General features: G+C 46.2%; 1 protein-coding gene across 3 annotated transcripts in view; it reads right to left on the reverse strand.

The window, feature by feature from the left end:
* The window catches only part of PPP2R5B (protein phosphatase 2 regulatory subunit B'beta), a 134,102-nt gene that overhangs the window by 103,528 nt on the left and 5,640 nt on the right, over window positions 1-24,934 (reverse strand). For all 3 annotated transcript variants that reach the window (XM_063944833.1, XM_063944831.1, XM_063944832.1), the window contains exon 3: window positions 12,453-12,649. In XM_063944833.1, the coding sequence (XP_063800903.1) occupies window positions 12,453-12,649 (197 nt within the window). The remainder of the gene's footprint in view (window positions 1-12,452; window positions 12,650-24,934) is intronic.

The raw sequence follows: 24,934 nt of genomic DNA on the forward strand, positions 1-24,934 counted from the left end.
CAGTGTTAGTTAAGAACAAGTTTACTGCTATCTGAATATTTGGTATAAGTATTCTGTGATATACATCCAGTATCTACTGTGCATTGTTATATCTCTATACATACATATCTATATGTAATTTACTAGTCCAGTGCAGTTTTATTGTTTATCTGTAATAAAAATTAGCTGCTGTATAGATTCCATTCTTGTGTATCACACGTTTGTAATCACTATATTATGTACCCTGGGGGCTAGGTGCGTCAGGGTCTTATATCATATATAGTGCTACGCATGGTATACTGTTTGTATTTCTCACTGTGTTTTTCAGTCACCCCACACCACTTAAATCCTCTGTTTGTGCTCTGTATTTACTGTCCCAAAACACAGGGGATTATTTGCTGCTTCTTGTGTTTGTCAGGCTATATTGTACTGTTACGTCCTAAGGCTACATCCCATACAATGTCTGCAACACAGAGCGGGACATCCGCGGACGCTCCTGCATCATGCAGTGCTGTCGACACGGATTCACCAGTGGGGGAAGTGTTACCTGCTGGTTCAGGCGCTGGGGGGGGGGGGGGGTCATACATCTCCCAGTCCATCTGTGGCACCTGTGGTCAATCAGGACCCACCTTGGGCATCATTTTCAAATATGCTGACTACGCTGGTATTGCGTCTCACGCCCCCTGTGGGGCCTCCTGTACCATTACAGCCACATATTGTCTCTGTAGTTAATCCGTCATGGGCGGATACTTTGCCTACCCAGTTACAGCAATTAAATCAGACTTTGGTTAGACAAAAGTCTGCCCCACATCCCTCTGGGGCCAAGGGGGCATCTAAGCTGGCCATTTCTTCCTCACAGTCCACTAATATTTCTGATAATTCTTCCGATGAAGATGGGGAATATACTGATCCGTCAGACACTGATACAGTTGCTTCTGATGAGGAATCAACAACTCAGGTTGATGTTCCTGACCTTGTGGAGGCTATCAAGCTGATTCTCCAAATTGATGATGACGTTGAGCCTCCTGTTACATCTAAGAAACCTGATAAGTTTAAATGTCAGAAGGTTGCTAAAGTAGTTTTACCACATTCTGACCTTTTAATTGACATACGTCAGGAATCCTGGTCATCACCAGAAAATAAGTTTTCCCTGTCTAAAAAGATGCTAGCTCGTTATCCTATCCTTGCGGAGTTGAGTAATAAGTGGGAAACTCCACCGCCAGTGGACTCTCATGTCACCCGTCTTGTGGTGTCATCTACTTTGCCTGTCGCCACTGTCACCTTACTGAAGGAACCGACAGATAAGCGTGTGGAGGGATGCCTGAAGTCTATTTACACTCTTACCGGTGCTGTACATAGACCCACTATGGCTGCCTCTTGGGCGGCAAAAGGAATTGAAGCATGGGTTCAGGCAATAGAGGATGAGCTGCCTCAGGATTTTTCTGACACTGCAAGACAATATCTGTCGTATAATACCACAGCCTCACTATATTCAGGAGGCGGACTCTGATGCAGGGGTCATGGCGACCAAGGCATCTACAACGTCTATCCTGGCTCGCCGGATTCTGTGGTTGAGGTCCTGGAAAGTGGACCTGGACTCTAAAAAAACCTTGGAGGTACTTCCTTTCAAGGGAGACATACTTTTTGGGGAGGATCTGAACAAGATTGTGACTGACTTGGCGACGGCCAAGACTGCGTTTCTCCCAAGTACTAATCCTTATGCTCAGAAGGCTAAAAGTACCACTTTTCATTCCTTGCGACCTCCAAGTAAAGCAAAAGGTCAGGCATACCAAGACAGGCTCGTACTTCCAAAACTACTAATCCCAAATCTAAACAATCCTGGGTCGCCTGTCAGCCTGCTTCCAAACAAGACAAGACAAGCCTGCATGATGGGGCGTGCTCCCCCCTGGGGGACCCCATGGTGAAAGGCCGACTTCTGCAGTTTGCCCAGGCCTGGTTAATGACCACTTCAGATGCCTGGGTGCGGAAAGTTGTCTCTCATGGGTACGCAATCTCTTTTAAGAGACGTCTCCCTCGCCAGTTCTGTTCAACGGTTATTCCTTCGGATCTGTTGAAAGCGCAAGCTCTACACCTGGTTGTAAAATCTCTCCTGGAAACAGGAGTGGTAGTGCCGGTACCTCTGTCCCAGAAAGGCAGGGGATACTATTCGGCCCTGTTTCTAGTTCAGAAACCAAACGAGTCTTTCCGGCCTATCCTCAACCTCAAATCATTGAAAAAATTTGTAAGAGTGTCCAAATTCCATATGGAAACTGCGCTCTATTGTGCTGCCATGGAAACCGAGGACTATGTGGTATCCCCGGACATACAGGATGCTTATCTGCACATACCTATTGCCATGTCGCATCAGCAATATCTGCAGTTTGCTATTGGCAACCTTCATTTTCAGTTCAAGGCTCTGCCATTTGGACTGGCCATGGCACCTCGGATTTTCACCTAGGTCATAGCCGTGATGATGGCTTTCCTGCCGTATCTGGACGACTTGCTGATTCTGGCAAACTCCCAGGATGTCCTCCTCAGTCAACTGGAGATGTCGGTCCAATTCCTACAAGCCCACAGGTGGCTCATCAATTTGAAGAAGTCCTCGCTGGTCCCTGCTCGGAGCATGGTGTACCTGGGGGCGCTGCTGGACACACACAGTCAAAGACTGTTTCTGTCTCCGGAGAAGGTCCTGAAACTTCAGGAAATGATCAGATGCTTCCTCTCTCACCAGATAGTGTCAATACACTCGGCGGTGCAAGTACTAGGCCTCATGGTGTCGGCCTTCGACATGGTGGAGTACGCTCAATTTCATTCCCGCCCTCTGCAGAGGTTAATCCCTTCCAAGTGGGATGGCCTGCCTCATCGGATCAGGTCTCAAAGGATCTCTTTGACTCTGGAGGTTCGTCTGTCACTGAGCTGGTGGCTACAGGACCAACAATTGAGCAGGGCTGTCCCTTCTGGATATCCAACTGGGTCCTCCTGACAACGGACAACACTGTCTCCAGGGTTGGTGGACCAGGGAGGAATCTCTCCTCCCGATAAATATTCTGGAATTGCGGGCAGTGTTCAATGCATTGACACTTCCCTTGCCTCTGGTACAGAACAGGCCTGTTCAAGTACAGTCAGACAACGCCTCCACGGTGGCGTACATAAATCATCAGAGCGGCACTCGAAACCGCATGGCAACGATGGAAGTGTGCAAAATCCTCCAATGGGCGGAACGCCATCTGCCAGCCATATCGGCAGTGTTCATTCCGGGGGTCCTCAACTGGGAAGCAGACTTCCTCAGTCATCAGGACATGCACGCCGGAGAGTGGAGTCTTCATCCTGAAGTCTTTCAACTCCTAGTGGACAAGTGGGGCCTACCAGATGTAGACCTGATGGAGTCTCGACACAATCACAAGGTTCCGGTCTTCGGAGCAAGGACAAGGGATCCTCAAGCAGCGTTCGTGGATGCACTGGCAATTCCATGGAACTTCGGCTGCCATATGTGTTCCCTCCAGTGTCAATCCTACTCAGGGTAATACGGAAGTTCAAGCAAGAAGGAGGAATACTACTTCTAGTCGCTCCAGCGTGGCCCAGACGGCATTGGTTCTCAGACCTGCAGGGTCTCTCGATAAAGCGTCCTCTTCTACTTCCCAGACCTCCTCGTTCAGGGCCCTTGTGTCTACCCGGACCTGGCCAGACTGGCTTTGATGGCGTGGCTCTTGAAGCATCACTCCTGAGAGCAAAAGGATTCTCTGAGGTGGTCATTCAAACTACAGTATGTTGAAAGCCCGTAAACCAGCTTCAGCTCGGATTTATTACAGGGTCTGGAAATCTTACTTCACCTGGTGTGCTGCTAAGAATTATGGTGCATATACTTTCAAAACTTCCAGACTGTTGGCTTTTCTACAGCAAGGCCTAGACTTGGGCCTTCATCTGGCCTCCCTCAAGGTTCATATATCTGCCTTGTCGGTGTTGTTTCAGAGAAAAATTGCGTCTCTTCCTGATGTTCACACTTTCACTCAGGGTGTTCTACGGATTCAGCCTCCCTATGCCCCTCCTGTGGCTCCATGGGATCTGTCTGTCATCTTGAATGCCCTGCAAGAGTCTCCATTTGAACCTCTTGAGTCTGTGGACCTTAAATGCCTTACGCTTAAGTTCATTTTTCTGTTGGCTGTTGCCTCTGCTAGGATGGTGTCGGACTTAGGTGCTTCGTCCTGTTGTCCACCTTTTCTGATTTTTCACCGTGACCGGGCAGTTCTTCGAACTCACCCTGGTTATTTGCCTAAGGTGGTGTCATCTTTCCACCTTAACCAGGAGATTGTGGTTCCGGCCTTCACCTCTTTTGGTCTATCCTCCAAAGAAAAATCTTTGGATGTGGTATCGGCTCTCTGTGTTTATGAAAGGACGGCCTCCATCAGGTGGTTGGATTCCCTTTTTGTACTTTTTGGTTTTCACATACGTAGCTGGCCTGCGAATAAGCAAACCTTGGTCAGATGGATGAGAATGGCGATTGCACAAGCTTATGCGAAGGCTGGGCTCCCAGCTGCTGCTGCTGCTATCAAGGCCCATTCTACTCGGTCGGTTGGACCCTCTTGGGCGGCCCGCTGTGGCGCGTCCGCAGAACAATTGTGCAAGGCAGCTACGTGGTCCTCTGTGAACACGTTCATCAGGTTCTAATGCTTTGATACTTTTGCCTCCCAGGATGCTTCCTTTGGACGCCGGGTTCTTGTGCCCGCTATAGTGCGTCCCCTCCCATGAGGAACTGCTTTATGACATCCCCGATGTGATTCCCTGTGGAATACCAGTGTACCCCGCTGCAGAAAAGGAGATTTATGGTAGACTTACCATAGTTAAATCTCTTTCTGCGATCTACATTGGATTCCACAGGACGCCCACCCTGAGGCACTTAGCTTATTTGGGTTTGTATGGCATTAGTCGCTAGTCCCTTCTCCTGTCGTGAGAATGTGGTTTTATGTGACCAACATCTACCGTCTCTTTTACCTGCTACTGCATTGGATTGGTTAACAAGACTGAGCTCCAGTGCCTGGAGGCGGGGTTATAGAGGAGGCAGTGCAGTGCATCCTGGGAACAGTCAAAGCTTTAGCCTGTTGGTGCCTCGGATCAAGATCCAACTCTACACCCTGATGTTTTTCCCTGTGGAATCCAGTGTACCTCGTAGAAAGAGATTTAACAATGGTAAGTCTACCATAAATCTCCTTATCTCAAGCATTACTTACCAGCACAAAGTCACTTAAGTAAAAAACAGAGTTCATGCAGGGGGGAAATAATTAGTAAAGATGAGACCTACTTCATGCTAAGGACTTCTAGCACTTTTAATTGGGATTGCTACCAACGTGCAAACACTCCTTAGTCCTGGTACACATTAAGCGATATATTGGCCATATCACACAGTGTGTACGCTCAATCATGTGTGCACGTGTGTCATCAGTGACATCATCCCATCTAATGTGCTGCGTGTCAGATGGGCGAACATGCCGGCGACACCATGAAGGTGAATGCAGGATGTCCTGTTATATTGCGCGGTTGTACACCGGATCGTGCAGCATTTACGGGCGCACAACATATCGGTACACTGGCCCTTTTGTCAGGTGGAATACACATCATTGTGATGCTCTGCTCCACCTTAAGCCCTGTACACACGGGGGAGATGTGTGCTGAGCGATCTAGCACAGATTGCTCTGCACACATCTCTCCCCCCGCTAAGCACTCAGCGCGATGTGAAATGAGCGACCTGACTAGATTTGACATGCATGCATTCCAAATCTAGAGTCAGCGATAGTGATGTGTGGGGCCACAAAGATCATTAAGTACCTCATGGTTAAGGGATCGATCTAGTATAACATGTAAAATCCTGTAGATAAGTGTCAGCATTTGTCACTATCCTCTGCCATATTTGTATCAGATTCCTGTCAGGATAGGCCAAGAGAAAAGGTCCTGTCCTGCAAGGAGAAAACTCACACGCTGTGTGCTTGTGTTCTATCTTTAACTAATGCGGAGCAGAGAAAGCAGGAAGAAAACTGTCTCTTCCCTGCCATACAGAGGAGGGGTCATGTTTTGAACAAAATTTGAGATTAGAAAAACTTTTCTTATACATATGGACCTGCAAAGCCCCCATTTCTACCCATTGGCGGCTGCATAAATGCCCTACCATCTGATATATAATGACAGCTTCTCAATTTCAATCTAAGCAAAAAAAATAAAATTTTATTTATATATATATATATATATATATATATATATATTTGCCCCCCAGGACACCAAAAAGTATCAGCAATAATACAAGGACACCACATTATAATGGAAAATTCAGAGATCTCATTTGGATATATTTGCAAAGAAATGGTTAAGCCACCAGGCTGCGTCAAAGTGTCTCTGATACTGGTAGTCCCTAACGTTACATGATAATAGCACCCACTCTGGGTCATGTAATTGCTTATTGTTATGTTACCGACAACAGCATTTACAAAAATATATCTATCTTCTGAGGTCACTTCTGTGTGCAATTAAACAACATGACAATAACCTTTAACCTATAAATAATGACATGTAGGCATCTTTGTGGGGGGAAAAAGAGGTTAAGCTTTGTTTATAATTAAATAAATGGTAGTATGGAAAGAGGACAGAAAAAGAATGGTGGGAAAGAAAGAACGTCCCCACTAAGCATTATCGCCATCTTCTCAAAACTCACCAACTCCACTTAAGCCTATATGGGGGCCCAACTGCCAGCCCATCACCCAGGGTTGCTATATCCCGGATATTCCAGGATTGTCCTGGAATTGGGGTCTGTGCCCTGGCATCATATGATGCAAAAGACTATCTCACATAATTTATATTAAATACTATTTTGCATTTAAGCACATAGGAGGAGATGTATGAAGCAGTGAAAAAAGTGGAGAAATGTGCCATTGGAGAAGTTGCCCATGGCAACCAATCAGCTTTGAGGTAACATTCATCAAGTGCATTCTATAAAATGACAGGTAGCAGCTAATCTAATTTATATTTATTTAAGAATGCCGCCCACCTAAGAGAAAAGGTCATCTAACTGATAAATTACATAATGACTTTCCGTTTATTAAGGAATTGAAAGAGAAAGACAGTGAAATGGTGTTGTGCTCAATGTGCAGCGCTGTGTTTTCAATTGGCCACAGTGTGAGGTTGGCATTACAGTCCATATTAAAGCAGAAACACAAACTTGCATTTCGGGCTTCTTAAACTTCCGGGAATGTGACCACTTCTTTGGGCTTGTTGTTATTTTTTATACCTGTCAATGTGGACAATGAGCCTCCTACTCTCAAAACCAAAAGGAAAGTGAGGGAACATCATCATGTACATCATAATGTAATATTTATTTGTTCAGTAGACATATTTTAATCAAAGAATCGTTAGGATAAATTGTGTGAACTTTTAATGTACTTTAAACCTCCAAAACACCACTACATTCTATGTACAGCCTGTATTTTGCCATTGCGGAAATATAATTCCTATATTATGGGGTTTATGTAATAGGGTGCGGTGCGAGTTGACTGCATCAGTGGGGTTCAGGCAAATGTGTCCTGGATTTTTATATCTGAAATATAGCAACCCTACCATCACCACAACTCTAGATATCTAACTCCCATCCCAATGACACAAAGGCCCACCTGGGCCAGTGATGCCACTGACCTTAGTAGGGTAGAATCAGCCTAACCGTGTATTGGTGGGGACAGCACCATAAGAGCTAAAGGCAGATAGCAACTGCTATCTTCTCTTTCCCACCACATATAAAGCCGACACCAAGACTTACAAAAACACAGGGTCAGTTGGGTGGGAAAATCCTCAGCAGCTTAAATGGCACCTTAAACCCACTCCTTTCACAGTCATAGCATAGAAAAATATGAGGCGACGCCAGGAACACCCCTAACATAGCTTGACCCTTGCACCACCGGGGCAGTCTGACTCAGACTAGGGTCCAACAAGCATATAAAATGCATTTTGTCTCTTAAATATGTCAAGGGAAACTAAACGGCTTCTGTAGGTTTACTACATACATAAGGGAAAATGAAAAATGTATGCCTACTGTAAGCAACATCATGTTATTGTCTCTACTCCAGTTACAAGTTAAGATATAGCGTCCAGACTATTCGGTAAGAATTTGTCAGAGTGAAGTGGGAGGTGTACCCTGCTACCTATGTTCTGGCTGTCTGGCTTATGCAATAGAGATGGGATCATTAACAGGCAGCTGCCAAGAGGAATATGCATCAGTGATCTAGAACAGCCCACACTGCTGATTGAATTAGGATTGGTGTAAAAAAAAAAAGTCTGACTGCAGGATATCAGGTGCTGTTTACCATCTTTGTCATTAGAGGTTGAGTAATGTTGTTCCCACAGCAGAAAAGTTACAGGAGTAATACATAATAGAGAGAACCCACCATCCTGACTGCGGATAATGGTGGTTTATAGATAGACATTTGCTATAAAAAAACCTTTAACGTTTCTTACAGGTCTATGGTCCCTATTCAGCTTCAGTTGCAATTTTGCTAATTAAGCAAACCTGCAACTGTGGATAATTGCATGCTGGGGGCTGCCCAGCACAGGGCAAGGCCGCCCCCTGTATGCTAATGGCTGCCGGCGATGTGATCGCAATTCAATTGCATCCCTGAATAAGGAATACCCCACTGTCTGTGCATTTTCCAGGTTGCAGCTGCTGCATGTGACATCACGCAGCCGCTCCAAAAACGTCTGAACCTGCCCACATTTCCGACGCCAACCCCCCACAATGCTGCATTACCGTCCCGTGAATGCCTCTGCCCGCGCACAGAAACGGGCCCTGTGTGTGCGCACTGGGCAGGAAATAGGCAGTAGCGATCCATACTGAATAAATCCCTATGTACTAAGCCTTGGAGATAGTACCTGCCAATCAGCTCCTGTCATTTTTCAAACACAGCCTGTAACATGACAGTTAGGAGCTGCTTGGCTGGTACTTTATCTCCATCCACTTTACCACTCTCCAAGTCTTAGTACACAGACACCTTATTCCTCAAACCAAGGAATTAAAGAAGACCTGTCATAAACTAATAATTGAATAAATGTATACCTGTGTGCTGCGTAAGTGTAGGTTTAGCTCCCTAATCTAGCTTTAAAAAAAAAACTTCTACTGACAATTTTATACCTGTAAAATAAGATGCTGTACTTTTTCCACAATGACACAAAAAACATGGACAGGCGTAGCTCGAGGCTCATATGCAGAGCAGGTACTAGACCAAGTGGAACCCTGAGTGAAAGGTGCCTTACCTGTAGGTGTTCCTCCTCTACACCCAAAAAAAACCATGTTACCATTACCATCTGTACTAGAACATCATAGAGCATGGATGATGATGCACTACAATTGGAAGCATATACAGTACGCCTCCTCCTGTAGTTCTTACCAATGATGAGACATTGACTGTATAGCACCAATACATAAGGAGGAGTATGTGTACTTCTGTGTCTCACTGTAGAGCTGCATCTGATGCAAGTAGTTATTATTCCGTAGAACAGCGCACGCATTTGCATAAAAATAAAGTTTTATTCATTTTCTCTGTAGATTTACTTTTAGTCATTTTCTCCTATTTTCTCTTACGGTACTTACACTATGTGGCCCATTCCACGCAAGCAACTGCTCAACTCCTTGAAGAAGCGATACACATGACTACTAGTATTACAGGGGTCAGAGGTTAGCTAACTGCAGTACTCATAACATAACGCCACCTGACCTTATTGGCACCAAGATATTTATTTTTCTTTTTGCTATATTAAAAAACAATTGTGAGTATTTAGCCTCCACATGTGGCCATTTGTCATATGCACACATTTTTTCTGGTTACTGAGGCTGGGTGTATATCCGAATCCTTACAAGATATCCATCCTGCCCATTTATCATAAAACATGGTGACAGCTAGACTCCATTTTGTGGGGAAGACGAGGGAGCTCAAGACAGCACTGGATTATAGAACAAGCTGCTGTGGCAGGGGCACCTACAGGGCCACAACCATTACCCAGATGATACTTGTTACAGGTAGAATGGGCTGCTGTGGCAGGGGCATCTACAGGGCCACAACCATTACCCAGATGATACTTGTTACAGGTAGAATGGGCTGCTGTGGCAGGGGCATCTACAGGGCCACAACCATTACCCAAATGGTACCTGTTACAGGTGACTACACAAGTCCTATCTTGCTGGCGCAACCCGTTTCTGGACCTGGCTCCTGGCTGTGTTGTGGATGTGTTGTAGTGACAATGCAACATTGCCCTTCAGAGTAAAGACTAGAGCAGCGTTCCGGGGATAGTGTAGCACAAGAGGATGGCCTGAGGTACAGCATGCTAATCACTGCTTGTGGGCATGATACAAGAATTAGAGGGGCAGATGTTGAGAGCACAAAACAAAACAGATGGGTATGTGTGGCAGGGGGGACATGGAGAAACGGACAGCAGATTATATCATTTTGTAAAATATATTGATGGGGGTTCCCATAAGTTAGATGCCATTAGTCCATACTTGCCTACCTGACCCTCTCCATGAGGGAGAAAATGCTCTGTTCCTGGACTTTCCTGGTAATGTATGATTGCCATCACCTGTGGTGAGCTAGTTAATTGATAAGAAAGGTGTTCCACCACAGGTGATGGCAATCATACATTACCAGGAAAGTCCAGGAACAGAGCATTTTCTCCCTCATGGAGAGGGTCAGGTAGGCAAGTATGCATTAGTCCCCTCACTTTAATCTAGGCCTGGCTGCAGATAATACATAATACACTGAGCAGTGTTTTCCATGCTGCGGAGGCTGCTGATTCCCAGGGAAAGAAGCCAGGACATATGTTACATACAACTTAACATGTATGTTCATATGTCCTGGCCAGCTCCCCTCTGCAATCTTCGGACGGTGCTGCAGTCCAAAAGGTCGACATGACATTGGTCGACACAAACGGTCAACACATGTTTTGGTGGGGGTTTAACATTTACCATCCACGTGGACATCTATTGGGAATAGTAACCTGTGGTGAGCTAAGCGAGGTTGCGAGGGTATACATTCTTACTGATGGTGGTCACATAAAATGAAATACAGTATACAAGTTTTTGCCCAAAACCACAAAAAACAAGCGTTGACCATTTTTGTGTCGACCATCGCCATGTCGACCTTTTGACCCTATCGACCTTAACTACTGTTGACGTTTTGTACTTGTTGACCTAATGCACGTCGACCATATGGTGTCGAACTAATGACTACCTAGACATTGTCAATCTATTACTCCTCACCCAGTCTAGGCACGCAGCTCAGATGATATGAAAGGCAGTGCTAGTAACTGGCCTAATTACTGCAGCTGGATTTTCATATTTAGGAGGATACAGCTTCTAATATCACAATCATAGAAAATATTGCAATGGAGAATGTAGTGACTAGGCTTGCTAAGTGAGACCATTCCCTACCATTCATACAGTATGTTTCAGGGCCGTCTTAACAGCAGTGTAGGCCCCTGGGCACAGCAATGCACTGGGCCCCCTACCCATCCTCCATCTGTAGGAGTGGGGGTGCTATCAGCGGCAGCTTTGATGTCCCACGGGCGGTAGGAAGGTTCTATTTTCCGCTCAGCATGTAGGACCTGGAGCAGTAATTTCTGCTAATTACTCCTTTACTACACAGATGGGACTAAACTGTAGAAGGGAGCATTGGGCTGAATGAAGAAGCCCTAGTATATAACTTCCAGGGTGGTAGGGGGTGTTTAATACGCAGGGGAGGCATGGATAGTGGAGTGGGCTTAATATTTATAATTTACCGGTGGGAGGGCAGCTTGCTTGACTGCAGATATCTCAAATTCCTGAAAATATATTTCTTAGCTTTGAATAGGATAAAATACTAGAGAGTCCCACCTTTCAGAAGGTTCTGGGGACTTGGGGATCAGAGTTCAGGAGCCAGAGCAATTCACCAACGAAAATCTAAAACTGCATATTAGGCATGTGGAGCTGGATCAGGGACCAGCTGCTTGAAGGCTGATATCTCTGGTTCTGGGCACAGTAGAGACAAGGTGCCAATGTCCACCAAAAGGGGAGAGTTGCAGCTTTTGGATTATACCCTCAGAAAAACTCTAAGTCAGACAGAACCCGAGATATTTGACTGGGAAGAGCAATTAACAGGCTTGGATGGGGACCACTGCTTTCAAGTCGGATATCTCCGGTTCCCCAGGTCTGATTTTCAAAAATCTCGTACCCCTGGAAAGAGGGGACCCTCAGCTATAAGCCTAGGACCCTTATACTCCTGGGGCCCTTTGGCAAGAGACCATTCAGCCCATACAAAAAGACGGCCCCGGTATGTTTTGCCATGCCGGTATCCCAATGACTTGCCAGTAATGATGAACTGAACTTACTGAGTATAATGTGCATGATTTACAATGTTATCAGCAAGTGCCATTATATTTGTCTAATGATACAAAGGTAACCTATATGCATCACTCACCATCTTAATGACCTCAGGATACACTGGTTCTATGAGGACTCCCCTGTTTGTGGCAATACACTCAACAAGTTCATTCAGAGCAGCCCTTTTAATCTCCTTTCCTTTGAGGTCAGCCACGCAGTCCATAAAATGAAAGATAACTGAGCACTGTTGCAACTTCTTGCAGAACAAGTCATGGAGCTCAGAAACCGGGGCATCTGGACGGGAGAGCAAAGAAAATTATTAGCAGAGGTATATAGTACACATAAATAAACATACTGCTTCTTTCATTGTTACTAAGGGTCTGATTCAGAGATTTACGTATATTCAATATTTATGCACATCTCTGATGTTTTCTGATGTGCCCTCTTACAAATCAGGTCCTGCAATGTCACTCGCAGTGCCCCCAAAGCCTGCTGGCATTTGCGGTTGGTGACAGGTAGTGTTCCAGGAAGCGAGGGCATGTCAACCTATTTTCTGGGCATGTCAAAGCCAGTGGCTGCATCCTTGGACAAAGCTTCATTGGCTCCGGCAGCGTGATTTCACCAGATATCCTGAGTAACCTCAGGGTTACCCAGATGTTTGATGTTCACGCAGTTGGACCTGGTCCGATGCAGCATGTTCAGTGCTGCTGCAGATCACAGAAGCCAGCAGAGGGCGCCTTTTTACTTGAGACATCTCCTGCAGCATTTGCATAATCTTACACAGCCTCTGCATACAAAGACTCAGCGTCTGTACATTAGCGTCTACCTCTGAATCAACCCCTAAGTTGCATTCATTCACTTATAACTACAGTATATGTAAAAGGAAGAAGAAAAAAAAGAAGTGCACTGAAGGGCCATGTGCGATGAGCGGGGCAAGTTAAATGACTAGTTAGGTGAAAGCATCTGTCAAGTCCCAATGAAAGGTTGTGTCTGATGCAATAATAATTGACTGGAAACAACTGGATTGTGTTACAGGGAGGATGATCACCCTGATTGCCTTCCCCCAGGATCCGCCCCTGACACAGTAGAATACATGAGAGGAGATTTGGGTATCATCAGAAAAGAGGTGGTACTGGAGGCTGAATGAGCAAATTAGTTGAAAAACAGAATGCTCAGAGCAGAGCCTTCTGGACCCCTTACAGATAGTGGGAGCAGAGGATGTGCCAGAGGTAGAGACACAGGGTGTGGTATAGCTCATAGACAGTTAAAAGATAGACAGTCATTAGTCAGACACTATATGGTCAACAGTCAAAAGTCCGACAGGGTCAAAAGTCAGACACCCAAAAAATATTTTGGGGTTTTTTTTGTGTGTTTTTAAACCTTTTTACCCCAAATTTGGTGAAATTCTTCCCCTCGCGGGCTTGCTACGCTCGCCACACTTCGGTGTCTCGCTTCGCTGGCCACAACTTTACAAAAAAGGTAATAGTTTGTGACATGGATAGTAAATGAGGTAAAAGTTGTAAAAAAGTTGGTTAAATTCGGCCCCTTGCGGGCTCGCTACGCTCGCCACGCTTCGGGCTCGGTGTCTCGCTCCGCTTCGCTAGCCACAACTTTACTAAAAAGGTAATAGTTTGTGACATGGATAGTAAATGAGGTAAAAGTTGTAAAAAAGTTGGTTAAATTCGGCCCCTTGCGGGCTCGCTACGCTTGCCACGCTTCGTGCTCGGTGTCTCGCTCCGCTTCGCTAGCCACAACTTTACTAAAAAGGTAATAGTTTGTGACATGGATAGTAAATGAGGCAAACGTAAAAAACACAGATTTTTTTTTTGTGTCAGACTTTTGACCCTGTCGGACTTTTGACTGTCGACCATATGGGGTCTAACTAATGACTGTCTATCTTTTAACTGTCTGTCTATAGACACGAACCCGAAACACAAAGGAGTCAGTTAATAGATAGAAAATTAGGAATGAAATGTGTTATGTAGGCAATATAGTGAAGGGTACACAGAAGAAGAGAGTGATCAATAGTGTTGACGGGTGCAAAGAGGTCTAGGAGGTTTAATATGGAGAACTTACAGGGTCAGACTGGCCTACAAGGGTGCAGAGGAAATCCCTGGTGGGCCGCACTGCCTCATCAGGCATCAGGTTCCAGACTGTGCACTTGAATTATACATTATCCACATGACATTAGTTTTCACAGCACTATGGTGCATGTTCAACAGTGCATTGCTGTTTCTAATCTGGTACAGTATCACGCATGCACTAGCAGTATCTACTATAATATTATATCCCCAGCGAGTGCCGCCGATACAGTCTATATTTACAGTCGCTTCAGTGACGGAGGGCACCGGGGCATACTATAGTGGGAGGCGTGCAGTGCCGGTAATTGCATTGGAATATATATATATATTTCTATTTCTAAAGGGTTCCCAACCATGCACTCTCTGATGGTTAGCCAAGCCCATGTGGTAACTGGCATACACCCTATAGAGGGCCATTAGCACTGTATTCCCTGGTGGATCCCTTCATGACCCAGTCCGACACTGAGTGACTCTTATGCTGCCAATATACTTGTACGATGCCCCGCGACGCAACATCGCGGGGCATCGCACCGGCAGTTCATCGCACCTGAACTGCCAAAGTGATTACCATGCGATCATGCAATAGATTGCATGGTAATCACATGATTAGCACGTCACCGCCGAGTGGGAGCGGCCTCTGGGCCCATCGCACATCGCAGTGCGATATATCTCATGTGGTTTTAAAACCACATGCGATCACACTGCGGTGCGAGAGATATTAAGTGCAGCACATAATATCTTGAGACGCGATATTCGAGCGGCGTGCCCGCGCATCGCGTCTCAAGGTACCTAAAATGTGCATACAATCCTTCCATTTCTCTCACAAATGAGGTAGAAATTGAAGGATAGCACCGATTATCTCACAAGTGTATGGGCACCATTACACTGTGCTGTAAGTAGGTAATGACTGAAGTCCCTTACATGCAGACTATACTGCTTTGTACAGAATAAACAACATGTAACCTTGCAGATATACTGTAGGAAGCTAACATTATCCTATACAGTATATCATAGCCAGGCTATCTGACTGTCTATGGGGCTGATTTGGGAGCAAAGCAAAAACGCAAGTAACTTTGTACCCAGGCAAAACAAATTGCAATACAAGGGGTGCAAATGCATTGCATGCAGGGTAAATACTGGCTGCATAAAGCCCACAAATACTGGACAGCTGTATTTTTACATTGCAAGTAAGATTTGAGTCTGGATACACTGCTCCTAAATCTCAATCTCTCTGCACATTATAAATCCGCCCCACCTACAGCGCAACATGGTTTTGCCAAGGGCCAAAGTAGCTCCTACTTTTGCTTTGCTTTTAATTCTAAATCAGCCCCCGTATATCTCACAACTACCTGTCTCAAATATATCTTGAATCCATTCACCTGTCTTCAATCTATTACTCTATCTATATTATATCTTGGGGTTATTATAATATATTATACATAGATATATACAGGCTCTCCGGTTCTCCAGTCTCGCCATCATTCCACGGATGGACCAAATCATCTATTTGAACAAAATCTAATATAGCATAGACTGTATGACGCGGTTTGTGTTTTATTTCATTTCCTGAGTGGCTGGATAATGATTTGCTGACAGCAGAAAGAAATGAGAGTGAGATGAGCCTAGAATAATACCCGGGGGAAAAGGTGAATGGAAACAAGAGAAGGGGATAAGGAAATTTAGAGCCAGAGAAAGAGCAGCGAGGAGGGGCGGATATGACAGGAGAGGTAATGCAGCCTGGACACATTTATCAGAGAGAGTATGACGGAGGACTTAGTTTATTTATAAAGCTCACGGGATGCACACAACACAGCACTTTGTTCTGCATACATAATTCTGCCCAGGTTATTTTTAAGGTGTATACATACTTTCCAGACTTTGGAGACACCTTGATAAACATCAAGTGCAGGGGCGGATTGGCCATAGGGAGCACCAGGAAGATTCCTGGGAGGCTGACATATCTGTGGAGCCTGTTTTGTCTGTTGCCCCACATGACAGGCAGTCCGCTACACTCAGTACACTGCATTGTCCCCATTCATTCTGTTATTCCATCTCTGCAGTACAGCAACTCTGCCATCCAGTGATGCTGCCATGGCTACATGGTATGTTATACCTCTTGTGCTGCCCATATCGGGCCACTCCAACAAAAATTTCCTGGGCTGGTTTTCCATCCCAATCCGCCCCTGATCAAGTGTGCATAGGTTTGCAAGCAGTAGGAAATTTGAAGGGGCACAAAGGGCCTGATTGAGATCCTGTTGGATCTGCAGTGCATGCCACAAAGTACCGATGTTTGGTACCCTGTGCATGCATGCACCGGACCTGTACTGCGCATGTGCACTATGGGTCTGCGGCGTCATTCGCAGTTCAGCAGCAGACTGCCATTTGGGGGTGTGGGCCTCTGTTTCCCAAGACTGAGATTTCCTGGCCTCTTTGTTGGATCTGTAATGGCCAGCTTGTGCGGCCCCCATGGGTCATGCAGCTGGCTGATGGTGTAACAGATGATAAAAAGGAGATTTATGGTACACTTACCATAGTTAAATCTCTTTCTGCGAGGTACACTGGATTCCACAGGGAATAACATCGGGGTGTAGAGTTGGATCTTGATCCGAGGCACCAACAGGCTAAAGCTTTGACTGTTCCCAGGATGCATTGCACCGCCTCCTCTATAGCCCCACCTCCAGGTACTGGAGCTCAGTTTCGTTAACCAGTCCAATGCAGTAGCAGGCAAAAGAGACGGTAGATGTTAGTCACATAGAACCACATTCTCACGACAGGAGAAGGGACTAGCGGCTAATGCCATACAAACCCAAAGAAGCTAAGTGCGTCAGGGTGGGCGCCCTGTGGAATCCAGTGTACCTCGCAGGGAGAGATTTAACTATGGTAAGTCTATAGGGGCAGACTAGATGGGCCAAGTGGTTCTTATCTGCCGACAAATTCTATGTTTCTATGTTTCTACCATAAATCTCCTTTTCTGCAGCGGGGTACACTGGTATTCCACAGGGAATAACATCGGGGATGTCCTAAAGCAGTTCCTCATGGGAGGGGACGCACGGCAGCGGGCACAAGAACCCAACGTCCAAAGGAAGCATCTTGGGAGGCGGAAGTATCAAAGGCATAGAACTTAATGAACATGTTCACAGAGGACCACGTAGCTGCCTTGCACAAATGTTCTGCGGATGCGCCACGGCGGGCCGCCCAAGAACGTCCAACAGACTGAGTAGAATGGACCTTGATAGCAGCGGGAGCTGGGAGCCCAGCCTGCGCATAAGCTTGTGCAATCACCATTCTAATCCATCTGGCCAAGGTTTGCTTATTCGCATTTGTGAAAACCAAAAAGTACAAAAAGGGAATCTGACCTCCTAATAGACGCAGTCCTTTCCACATAAATACAGAGAGCCCGTACCACATCCAAAGATCGCTCTTTGGTGGACAAACCAGAAGAGATGAAGGCCGGAACCACAATCTTCTGGTTAAGGTGAAAAGATGATACTACATTAGGCAAATAACCTGGGCGAGTTCGAAGAACTGCCCGGTTATGGTGAAAAATCAGAAAGGGTGGACGACAGGAAAACACACCTAAGTCCGACACCCTCCTAGCAGAGGCAATAGCCAACAGAAAAACGACATTAAGCGTAAGGCATTTAAGATCCGCAGACTCAAGAGGTTCAAATGGAGACTCTTGTAGGGCATTTAGAACAATAGACAGATCCCATGGAGCCACAAGAGGGACATAGGTTGTTCTACAGATTCAGCCTCCCTGAGTGAAAGTGTGAACGTCAGGAAGAGACGCAATTTTTCTCTGAAACCACACCGACAAGGCAGATATATGGACCTTGAGGTAGGCCAGACGAAGGCCTAAATCTAGGCCTTGTTGTAGAAAAGCCAAAAGCTTGGAAGTTCTGAAAGTATATGCATCATAATTCTTAGCAGCACACCAGGTGAAGTAAGAATTCCAGACCCTGTAATAAATCCGAGCTGAAGCTGGTTTACGGGCTTTCAACATAGTTTGAATGACCGCCTCAGAGAATCCTTTTGCTCTCAGAAGTGATGCTTCAAGAGCCACGCCATCAAAGCCAGTCTGGCCAGGTCCGGGTAGACACAAGGGCCCTGAAGGAGGAGGTCTGGGTGTTGAGGAAGTAGAAGAGAATGCTCTATCGAGAGAGGTCTGAGAACCAATGCCGTCTGGGCCATGCTGGAGCGACTAGAAGTAGTATTCCTCCTTGCTTGAACTTCCGTATTACCCTGGGCAGGAGTGACACTGGAGGGAACACTTATGACAGCCAAAAGTTCCATGGACTTGACAGTGTGTCCACGAATGCTGTTTGAGGATCCCTTGTCCTTGATCCGAAGACCGGAACCTTGTGATTGTGTTGAGACGCCATCAGGTCTACATCTGGTAGGCCCCATTTGTCCACTAGGAGTTGAAAGACTTCAGGATGAAGATTCCACTCTCCGGTGTGAATGTCCTGATGACTGAGGAAATACGCTCCCAGTTGAGGACTCCGGGAATGAACACTGCCGATATGGCTGGCAGATGGCGTTCCACCCAACGTAGGATCTTTGATACTTCCAGCATTGCCATGCGGCTTCGAGTGCCGCCTTGAAGATTTATGTATGCCACCGTGGTGGCGTTGGCTGATTGTACTTGAACAGGCCTGTTCTGTACTAGAGGCAGGGCCAGTGTCAATGCATTGAAAACTGTTGGCAATTCCAGAATGTTTATCGGGAGGAGAGACTCCTCCCTGGTCCACCGACCCTGGAGAGAGTGTTGCTCCAACACTGCGCCCCAACCCCACAGAGTGGCATCCATTGTCAGGAGGATCCAGTTGGAGATCCAGAAGGGAGGGCCCCTGCTCAACTGTCGGTCCTGTAGCCACCAGCTCAGTGACAGACGAACCTCTGGAGTCAAGGGGATCATTTGAGACCTGATCCGATGAGGCAGGCCGTCCCACTTGGAAAGGATTAACATCTGCAGAGGGCGGGAATGAAATAGAGCGTACACTACCATGTCGAAAGCTGACACCATGAGGCCTAGTATTTGCATTGCCGAGTGTATCGACACTCTTGGGCAAGAGAGGAAATATCTGATCTTTTCCTGAAGTTTCAGAACTTTCTCTGGAGACAGAAACAATCATTTGCTGTGTGTGTCCAGTAGCGCCCCCAGGTGCACCATGCTCCGAGCAGGGACCAGCGAGGACTTTTTCCAGTTGACGAGCCACCCGTGGGCTTTGAACCGTCAACTCTAGATGACTGAGGAGAACCTCTTGGGAGTTCACCAGGATCAGCAAGTCATCCAGATACGGCAGGATCCCAATTCCCTGACGACGGAGATGAGCCATCACAGCCATTACCTTGGTGAAAATCTGAGGGGCCGTGGTCAATTCAAATGGCAGGGCCTGGAATTGATAATGTAGGTTGCCAATAGCATACTGCAGATACTGCTGATGCGACATGACAATAGGAATATGCAGGTAAGTATCCTGTATGTCCAGGGATACCATATGGTTTTCGGGTTCCATGGCCAGCACAATAGAACGCAGAGTTTCCATACGGAATTTGGAAACTCTCACAAACTTGTTCAATGATTTGAGGTTGAGTATAGGCCGGAAGGACCCATTTGGCTTCAGAACTAGAAACAGGGTCGAATAGTATCCCCTTCCTTTCTGAGACAGAGGCACTGGCACTACCACTCCTGTATCCAGGAGGGATTGTACAACCAAGTGTAGAGCTTGCGCTTTTAAAGGATCCGCAGGGATAGCCATTGTGCAAAACTGTCAAGGGGGACGTCTCTTGAAAGAGATCGCGTACCCGTGAGAGACAACTTCCTGCACCCAGGCATCCAAAGTGGTCTCTAAGCATGCCTGGGCGTACTGCAGAAGTCGGCCTCCCACCCTGGGGTCCCCCAGGGGGAGGCCCACCCCGTCATGCAGCAGGCTTGTCTTGTTTGGAAGCAGGCTGACAGGCGGCCGAGGATTGTTTAGGTTTAGGTTTAGTGGTTTTGGAAGCACGATCCTGACGCGGATATGCCTGACCCTTTGCATTTCCTGGAGGTCGAAAGGAACGAAAAGGTGGTATTCTTAGCCTTCTAAGCAGAAGGATTAGTATTTGGGAGACACGCAGTCTTGGCAGTAGCCAAGTCAGTTACAATCTTGTTCAGATCCTCCCCTAATAGGATGTCTCCCTTAAAAGGGAGCACCTCCAAGGTCTTTTTGGAGTCCAGGTCCACCTTCCAGGACCTCAACCATATAATTGGACGAGCCAGAAAGGACGTAGTAGATGCCTTGGCCGCCATTACACCTTCATCAGAGGCCGCCTCCTGAATATAGTGGGAGGCTGTGGTAATATAAGACAGATATTGTCTGGCAGTGTCAGAAAAATCCTGAGGCAGCTCATCCTCATTTGCCTGAACCCATGCTTCAATACCTTTCGCAGCCCATAGTGGGTGTATGTGCAGCGCCAGTGAGGGAGTAACTAGACTTCCCTCCACACGCTTATCTATCGGTTCCTCCAGTGAGGTGACAGTGGTGACAGGCAGAGTAGATAACACCACAAGACTGGGCGACATGAGAGTCCACCAGCGTTACTCAACTCCCCAAGGATAGGATAACTAGCTAGCACGTTTTTAGACAGGGAAAACGTCTTTCCTGGCGACGACCAAGGGTCCTGACGTATGTCAATTAAGTGGTCAGAATGTGGTAAGACTACCTTAGCAACTTTCTGACGTTTGAGCTTGTCAGGTTTCTTAGACACAGTAGTAGGCTCAACGTCATCATCTATTTGAAGAATTAACTTAATAGCCTCCACCAGGTCAGGCACATCAACCTGCGTTGTAGATTCCTCATCAGAAGCAACTGTATCAGTGTCTGACGGATCAGTATATTGCCCATCCTCATCAGAAGAATTATCCAAATTATTAGTGGATTATGAGGAAGAAATTACCTTTTTAGATGACCCTTTGGCCCTAGAGGGGCGGGGGTAGACTTTTGTCTAACCAAGGTTTGATTTAATTGTTGTATCTGGGTAGACAGAGTATCCGCCCAGGGCGGATTAACTACAGGGACAATATGTGGCTGCAATGGTACAGGAGGTCCCACAAGACGTGTCACAAGTGTACTCAGCATACTTGAGAACACTGGCCAAGGTGGGTCTTGATTGGCCACAGGTACCGCAGATAGACAGGGTGTATGGCCCTCAGCGCCTGAACCAGCAGCTAAAACGTCCCCCTCAGATAAATCCGTGGCGCCAGTACTGCAGGGTGTAGAGAAACGTCCGAGGATTTCCCTCCCTCTGTAGCAGACATTATAGGGAATGAAGCCGTAGGGCGTAACGGTACAGACAAACACAATATCTGCAAAAACCCCCTATGTTTTGTGACAGTAAACACAGAACACAAAACAGAGGATTTAAGCGATATGAGGTGACTGAAACACACCGTAAAAAATACCAAATAGTATATTCTCTGTAACACTATATAGATATATATGGGACCCTGACGCACCTAGCCCCTCAGAGGAGAATGGGATCCCACACAACAGCTACAGGCACACTCAGTCACAGGTATAATGCAGAAGTTATTACATATAAACAATAAAACTGCACTGGACCAGTAAATTACATATAACTATGTATGAGTAAAGATATAACAATGCACAGTAGATACTGGATGTATATCACAGAATACTTATACCAAATATTCAGATAGCAGTACACTTGTTCTTAACTAACACTGTCTAAAATGACATGTAGAATACTTAAGTCTGTAAAAGCACAGCGCTGATGAGACAGGCGGCTTTACAGAGGAGACTTAGCCCAGCAGTCCCGGAGATCAGCCCAGCTAGTAGTGAAGATGGCGCCAAAATCTCATGCAGGGAGTGAGGGAGAGAAAGAGATGCAGCTCCAGGGTGGGAACACCAGCAGTACATGGCGCCCAGAGCTGGGGGAGGGGCTACAGGTCAGCGCCTTATCCCCTCTGCTGGACTTCACCACCGGGTACTATTGAGCCTATTGTAAATGGATTTTAGTAAATCAGACCTGTGCTCCTTGCCCTGGTGGATATAGCGGGGTCCCTGTGCAGTACAGTGTCCACACCAGCGGCGAAGTCCGTCTAATGAGACCGCGATTTACCGGGGACCCTCTTACCTCCTCCCTGATGTGCAGCCACGTGATCCAAGAGAGCATCAAAGGTGTGTGCCTGAAGTCCGATGCGCTTCTGCTGCAAGTACCCGGGAACCAGGCCGCGGGAGTATGCAGCGCTGCTGGGGGAGGTGATGGAGCCGCAGCACAGAATGTCAGACTGACATAAACAGTGCTGCGGCCCTTGAAGTCTTCTGAAAAAGCTCTTTTCAGGACTGCTTAAGCACAGCCCCACCTGTTAGCTGCCTGCTCTGCAGGCACCAACTTACAAACTGAGCTCCAGTGTCTGGAGGCGGGGTTATAGAGGAGGCGGTGCAATGCATCCTGGGAACAGTCAAAGCTTTAGCCTGTTGGTGCCTCGGATCAAGATCCAATTCTACACCCCAATGTTATTCCCTGTGGAATACCAGTGTACCCCGCTGCAGAAATGCTGCGTTCTAGGATGTAGCACGGATCACTAATGCATGTAGGAGGCGTCTACTTATATCAGACACCTCCTGCTGCATTACCATATTAGAGCTATCCTTCCATGTAATCAGCAGCGATAGCACCTCCAACCACATCTGAATCAGGTCCAGTGTGCCTCCATACCACCACTTCAGAACCTATGCTTTCTTTAAGTTAAACTTTTCTGTATCCTAAAATACAGCCTGGTTTAAACTTCTGTAAAGCTTAAATTATTCATGACAGTGAGAAACAATGGGACTTTTTGTTTTATTACTTCCAGCACTTTTTTGTCTTTCAAATCTTTTTCTTGTGTTGCTTGAAGTGTGCCTAGATAATGTGTTTCTGCACTCAATTGCAACTGGAAGAAGCATCCTTTTAAGGTACAAGGGCTTATTTGTCAATATTTGGGAATATTCCCCTTAGTTTTGAGGGATACTCGCAAATAACAGGGATCCCAGGAATGTACTGTTGGCAGATCGCAGCAGATATCTCCGATATCTGCTGTAGTCCCTCCATTTCTGACAGAATCCGCAGCCCCCACAGGTTTCTATGGGGGCTGTGAAGCTGACAAATTTACCAAGTTTGGCTGCAATAGGATAACACCATCACCTGATCGCGTTACCCTATAGCAGTCTATGGGCTATTAATTCGCATTGTACTTTCAGAGATGGAGCCTCTACATCGGTCCCAGGTAATGCATGCACTGGTCACGCATGAACATTGGTTATATGCTATCACACTACTCCCAGCTTATCGCCAGGACAGGCCCCCTCCTCTCCATGGCGCAGTAGGCTCCGGCATTGTGCCGGTGTCTACTGCACGTGCGCAGGTCTCCGGAAACATGGCACCTGCCATATTCAGGATACTAATTACCTACTGCGCATGCACGGCCGCCATTTTGGCTGTGATTTTTGCAGCGGAGCAGTGCACGACGTAGGACTCTGGAAAGGTAAGTAATAAACCATGGGTGCACTGTGCGGTTTGGGCCCCACTGGACCCAGGGGCCCCACACACATTGCACCCATTATAGAAACGCCAGTGGGGGGGGGGGCATACACGTGCGGGAGATGGGAGTTGTTTTCTGCACACAGAACCCATCCACTTTAAAATGTCCATGAATCTTGCTATGCAAAATGGATTACTGCAGCTTTGTTGCAGTGCTCTGCATTCCTGTACTACCTCCTTAGTAAGCAATGTCCTAGCTCCGCGGCTGAGCCTCCGCCTAACTCCACCTATCAGCAATACAGACTCATGCAGTCCTGCAAATGCTGCCACCTTACTTCACAAACCGGTACACATTGGCAGCAATGTAGCCATGCCAACGCATATCATATGCAAGTAACATCACCAATTCATTTTGCGTTTGGTAAATGAGTCCCAGAGAAGGAAATGAGAGACAGCACATGTAACAAGCAAGACTGGATAGAGAATAAACACTATACAGTAAAACAGAATTGAGAGACATACGGCAGAGACAGATACACATGGGAGAATGCCTTCAGAGACCGTAACCAAGGACACCCACAGAGCGCCTCTGTCACCATATGCCTCACTCACAAAACTGCTCTGTTTCATGGTGCCAAGTACATGTTAGAAAATAGCAGAATACGCTGAATAATGACTAAATGAGTACCAATAACAAGCTAAGATCTCTAATAGTGCAGGCTATACACTAATAACATGCTATATAATACACATATGCAGAACATCAATAGTATTCACTGATAATGAACACACGTCAGTATATGATGACAGTAAATATAGCAATAATAAAGAATATGCAGCCTTGTATAATTTTATATATATATATATATATATATATATATATATATATATATATGCAGCAGCGATATAACATATACTGCACTGTCTAATTATACTTTAAACAAATATGTAAGGTAATTGTCATGGTATGATT

This window comes from Pseudophryne corroboree, chromosome 11, assembly GCF_028390025.1.
Source record: "Pseudophryne corroboree isolate aPseCor3 chromosome 11, aPseCor3.hap2, whole genome shotgun sequence".
Lineage (NCBI taxonomy): Eukaryota > Metazoa > Chordata > Amphibia > Anura > Myobatrachidae > Pseudophryne > Pseudophryne corroboree.